This window comes from Synchytrium microbalum, assembly GCF_006535985.1.
Source record: "Synchytrium microbalum strain JEL517 chromosome Unknown SmJEL517_scf0020, whole genome shotgun sequence".
NCBI lineage: Eukaryota > Fungi > Chytridiomycota > Chytridiomycetes > Synchytriales > Synchytriaceae > Synchytrium > Synchytrium microbalum.
In genome coordinates, this window is record NW_022158369.1 from 27,245 (window position 1) to 33,244 (window position 6,000).

A 6,000-nucleotide genomic window follows, 5' to 3' on the forward strand; every position below is an offset into this window, starting at 1 on the left:
TTATGGTACTGGACTAGCAGGCTTTTGTGTAGCCCAGGCCTTCCTCATACAATTTGGATATCTCGCATCGGCGTTCTGGATGGTGACAATCGCCTTGCACCAAGTATTACAGGTTGCTCACCATAAGACGGACTCGGAAATCGCCCACTTGCAAAAGTATTATCATATCATAAATTGGGGCTTGCCGTTTGGAGGAGCCATAGTTCTCTTGCTTGCCAGTGTTGGAGTACTTTCATTTGGACCCACAGATATATACGCCGATACCATACAGTGGTGCTGGATCGGTGACGCATATCCAATGTTACGTGTTGAAGCCTTTTATGGGCCGATTTGGGCCTGTTATCTTATTACTCTTGGAGTATACATGTATGGAGCTCTGAAAATGGTCAGCGCTGAGAATGACTCGTTGGGATCTGACGATATGGAGACGACTATACAGAGGTTTAGGAATCGTGCTGTTGTCGTTTTGGTTTGTTATTGCCTCGTCTGGTAAATCCAAAAAAAGAAAATCCTTCCTTTGCATTCCAAGGAGCTCACAGGTCTCTCAAAACTAGGACATCTCCAACAGTAGATAATCTCGTATTCTACTTTGAAGGAAGCTCGCCATATCCATTAGTCATTCTGCACTCTCTCTTCATGCCTCTTAGCGGCGCCCTGAACGCAATCGTCTACTTCTGGACTAGACTGCCGAAGGATAGCACTGCAACAACACCATCAACATCCCATGGAAACCACACCAGAACCAGCAGTCGTAAACAAAAGGAGAATGACGACAAGCCTGAAATGGCGCCTGGAAAACTCTCCATACAGACCAACAGCAAAAGAACATCAAAGATTGAGCCATCTACTCCTAGTAATAAGAATTTCAGTAGTGCTAGTGCTCAAGTTATCGTGTCTCCTAGTAGTGCAGCATTGGATTCGACTACGGGTAGTGCTAGACCCAGAAGATATAGGCTTGAACCACCTCATTTATAGATGTCAATAATAGTGTTTATTTTTAGGTTCTTTCCTCACTAAATATTATAATAGATTACTTTATCAGCTTAGAGTGTTTCAAGACGTGATTTTCGATGATGCAAGCAGTTCCGGCGCGTTTCTCACATTGAAACAGTTAGCATACATTGACACGCAGCAGAAACGCCCGTACTTTGGTACTGTCGTCATAGACTGTTGGATTTGAAAACCTCGACAATATCCGCCCACAGCTTTTGTCAGCAAAGAAAGTGAAAGCTACATAATTGAATCAGGCCAGCAGAACGTGAAATGAAATCGTTAGATCTAGCGGACTCTAGAGACAGAATGGATCAAGAGCGTACCAACGAGATCCCTCTCTTGCCAACAGACGAAAGCTCCAAAACTCTAAAACTGGAGCAATCTGAAAATCCCAACAATGCTAGTAAGTGGATCGACGTTGCAGAACACATTGATATCGAGATCGAATCTAAATGTATTTGTATCCAAGCCTTCCCTGATAGTAAACTGAATCCAGAGCAGGAAACACCTCTGGTGGAGGATGAGACCGAGGATCAGACAAACAGGCCCAAGAACCATGTCCAGGATCAGAGTATCAAGCTAGCTCCGACGCAATTGGCTCTAGTGTTTGTAAGTTTGCCCGTGTGGAGATCTGGCTGTGATGTAAAGCTCCTCTGCGAACATCATGGAGATGAACCACGATCGTTTTGCCTGTGTGTTGTTTTACTCATGATCAAACGCACTTCAAATGTTTGTAATGCCTAAAACTGACCTAATCGTGTCTTAGGGTGGTTTATGTTTAACTACATTGCTGGGATCGATGGACATGACGATTGTTGCTACAGCTCTGCCAGTAATCGCATCGGATTTACAGGACGTCTCACTGCTCCCATGGGTCGCAACCGCATACATGATTACCACAACTGGTTTCCAACCTCTATATGGCAGATGCTCAGATATCTTTGGAAGAAGGTCGATGATTGCCTTTGCGATTGTAGTCTTTTTACTTTCCACCGTGTGGTGTGCTTTGGCTCCAAACATGATTCAATTGATTGTGGCTAGAGGATTTCAGGGCATTGGGGGTGCGGGACTCTTAGGGATGTCGCAGGTCGTGCTGGTTGACATTTTGCCGTTGAGAGAACGTGGAAAATATCAAGGAATCTTGGGATCTGTTTGGGCTGTTTCGTCGATTGTGTAAGAAACCATTTATCGAGGCTATTTCCCTTGAACTAGAACTAATCCATTTTCTCACTGTAGTGGACCTTTGCTAGGCGGAGTAAGCCCTGCAAAAAATCAAGAACGCATTGTTTTTTCATTGATGGTCTTTTCATCAGGTTTTCACAGACTCTCCTGTGTTGGGATGGCGCTTTGCCTTTTGGATCCAGGTCCCGATTGGTGCTTTGGCTTTCTTTATGGTAGTCAGCTTCTTAAACTTGCCTAGAGTAAAGGGCGACATGATGCAAAAGTTTAGGAGAGTTGACTTTATTGGAAGCTTCTTCTTGCTCTCGTTTTGTCTCTTGCTACAACTTGGACTCAATTTCGGTGGATCGCGATACCCATGGTCAAGCTACCAAGTTTTAGTGCCCCTGTTGCTCGCAGTTGTGGTGGTCGTACCTGTATTCTTGTATATCGAAACATTGGTCGCCATGCCGATATTGCCACCAGACTTTTGGAAGAATAGGAACGTTATCGGGGTTTTGGGAGCAGGTAAGATAACGCTGAGACGTTTGCCGCAAATCAGACGAATACTCACACCAACTCGTAAACTCAGCTTTCGGCCAAGGCATTGCATTGTACGGAACCATCTACTATTGCCCCATCTTCTTCGAGGTGGTGCAAGGGTCAACCGCCACCAGTTCCGGCCTGAAACTGATCCCCTTGATGCTCCCCGTATCCATCGTCCAGACCCTTGTTGGATTCTACATATCATCCACTGGCATATACGTACCGATAATACGAATTGGCACTGCATTGAGCTGTATAGCTGTAGGTCTGATTGCTCTCTTTGACTTGAACACGTCAAGTGGAGAACAGATTGGAATATTGCTATTTAACGGTGTCAGTCTCGGACTGGTTATCAACACTGTGATGCTGTGCGGTCAGGCAAATGTTCCGTATTCCCATCTTGGAGCTGTGACATCGTGTTTCCAGTTCTTTAGATCAAGTAAACATGTTTGCCTTGTGTGAATGAAGGAGGATTAGCATTAACTTTTTTCTCGTTTGGAATAGTTGGAGGATCCGTAGGAATCGCAATCATGGGTGCGATTTTGAACAATAAGCTAAGATGTAAGTTCACATATCAAAGATTTCTGCTATGTGGTGATGAACATTCTTTGTTGATTTTCTCCTGTTTTTCATCCTCCCAGCAAATATTATTGCTTCTGGTTTACCAGAGTCTGTAGTCCAGACAGCTCAGAATTCAATTGGTGCGATTAAAAATCTACCAGCGGGAGACCAGGGTTTGGTCATTGCTGCGTACAGTGACGCTCTTAGACTGGTTTGGATTATCGCTTGTGCATTTGCTGGTAAGTGCGAAAGCTTTTTTCGGGTCACTTAATGGCTCGCTCACCAATTTCCGTCACGAAATGACGTACAGGTATATCCTTCATCTTTTCCCTCATACTATACCATGTGCCTCTAAAGACTACCATGGGTAAGAAGAGTGACAAGGAGCTCACAGATGCCGTGGAAGAACGAAAGAAGGCACAACAAAACTCTGCTTAATGATTAAGATATACAATGTTATTTATGCACATAAAAAGTCAGTAGAACACGACATAGAATACAAGTGATTAAATAGAATCTTTCTGAAACCAAAAAATATGCAGTGCAAACTACTGATGGCTGCTCGTCACACTTTGACCCTCCCACTATTCAAACTGCAACTCTCTTACACTACCACTCCCCCACTATTCACACTACAACTCTCCCACGGCCTCCATCAGCAGTCTCTTCACAACACTGCCAAAATGCAAATTCGCGTGTCTGGCCTCCTCTAGGGCTTCCGGATATTGCACAGATTCCCTCATATCCCCTTCAACATTCCCACTATACGATCTAGCCGGCCACTTAAAGGACGAGAAGGCAGTCGAGTGATTACCCTGGACAACAACCTTCTTATTCAGCAGCGTTGCCCAATACATTCCATAATACGAGGTGGTGAATACGTAAAGTCCCTGTGACAAGAAGCTTAACGTCTTACTAAAATCCATTTCTGTATCCCACAGTGTAGCGACATCGTCAGGTATGGTTCCATCATCGTCCTTCCATGGTCGATTCGAGTCATGGTATACGACTCGTTTATATTCTACGTGAGCGTTGCGGTGTGCGTCGAATGCTGGGTGCATGCAACTAGCATCGGGCACCCATCGGTGGTCTGGTATGTCGTCTCGTAAGCCTAGTAGTCTAAAGTTGTTTATATACTTTCCGACGTGGTTTATGGAGTCCGATGGTGTTGTTGTCTCGCCAGATATCATGTTGTGGCCGACACCCCATCCTATCACGTATCGAGAGCTGTTTGATACCAAGTGTCGTAACACGAGATCAAGTTCCGGTGAATGTTGCAGAAGGCCTCCACCACCTATTATAATGGGTATGTTGTGATGTGTCTTTACGGTTATCCTGGATATGTACTCGGTGTTTGATATATCGACTACAATACGCGAGAATGAAGCATTCAGTTCGGGAAAGTAGTGGAAGGGCGATGACCATATGTCCCCTGGAGACTCTTGAGACAGATTCTGTATGGATATTAGGAGTGGTGATCTAACATTATCGTGATCCCGGTCATAAAGTGTTTGCAAGTTGAGTTGCTGAGGAATTATAGGTAGTTGGCGTTCATTCTTGGCAGTCCTAAACACGTCGTTCGTATTGGGAGTGTCGTGTGTTTGTATGTTTGACATCTTCTTGCCAGCGTTTGAGGCACCAGCAGCAGTTCGTTGCTGATCCAGTACGGATACGATTAAATCATCATAGTCGGGCTCATATCCTGTATCTAGCAGAGTCCGGAATTCGTCCAATTCTATAGCTAAGGTTGCATCAGAATCCAAAATTCCATCAGACAATGATGAGAGCGGTTGCGTGATATGAAGAAGGACAATCAAAGTCAATGATATTGCCAAGGTAGCCAGTACAATTCGTGCAGACATTCTCGTTGAGTTGTTTCGTCGTGGTCGTCCAATAAAACACGTTCAATGTCTGTCAATTCACCATATACGAAGCTAGTTGCTGCAAATCCTGCCTTCCTATAGCTAATAACACATGAAAATAAGCTAGGCAGAAGCAAAACAATTTTTCAGCATAGTCAACTTTGGCAACCAACATGTCTTCTCTCTCATCCAACCAATTCAACAGGTGCTGATGAGAACAGGTTTCTGACAATTCCGCCAAGCAATTGAGCTGGAATATGTTGAAGGCTGCGTGCTTTTATACACCACCTTGTTACCAATTGAGCCGTAGACTGTAAAACTCTGAACCTTTTGAATTGAATTTGGTTGGATGGTGTTTTGACTTGTTTCGTTCCTGTATTATAATGATTTTTGTAACTATATGATGTACTCACTTGACTATTGAATATATACTAGAGCCTTCCCCCCCTTGAATATGTGCTATTTTGCGTGCATCACTCGACATTTGAGGAGCTCCAAAAAAAACACCCCTACACAAGCCACATCATGATAAAGCTCAATGTTGGACCTTTGGGAGCTTCTTGTTTCGTCGTGAATGCAATCCTGTTGGGCGCTTTCAATGGAGCTGGATTCATCACCTTGTCCGTGTGATGATGTCTGGGTTTTGTTGATGCTGGTAAACTTCGACGCCAACCCGTCATCAAGTGTGTTGAGAAACTTAAAACGGCCAATAATACCTGAAATGGTTCTAATTTGCCAGTATCACCTGCCGTGTACCCCTGCCAATTCACTCCCCAAAGTAACTCAAAATACGTCAAAAATATTGTGAACTTTTCAGAACCTATTGCCAGAATCGGTTGCTTTGTGAAAACCTGATCAAATCAAGGAAAAAATTTCTACT

At 44.0% G+C, this 6,000-nt stretch overlaps 1 protein-coding gene across 1 annotated transcript; it reads left to right on the top strand.

The window, feature by feature from the left end:
* Nucleotides 1-1,299: 1,299 nt before the first annotated feature.
* Nucleotides 1,300-3,696, top strand: SmJEL517_g03600 (uncharacterized protein; the record flags this gene model as incomplete). The annotated part of the gene is made up of 9 exons (XM_031169528.1): nucleotides 1,300-1,396; nucleotides 1,463-1,602; nucleotides 1,760-2,166; nucleotides 2,230-2,248; nucleotides 2,358-2,679; nucleotides 2,744-3,136; nucleotides 3,202-3,258; nucleotides 3,339-3,497; nucleotides 3,569-3,696. The coding sequence occupies 9 exons, from the start codon at nucleotides 1,300-1,302 to the stop codon at nucleotides 3,694-3,696; spliced, it is 1,722 nt and encodes a 573-aa protein (XP_031024418.1).
* Nucleotides 3,697-6,000: the final 2,304 nt, after the last annotated feature.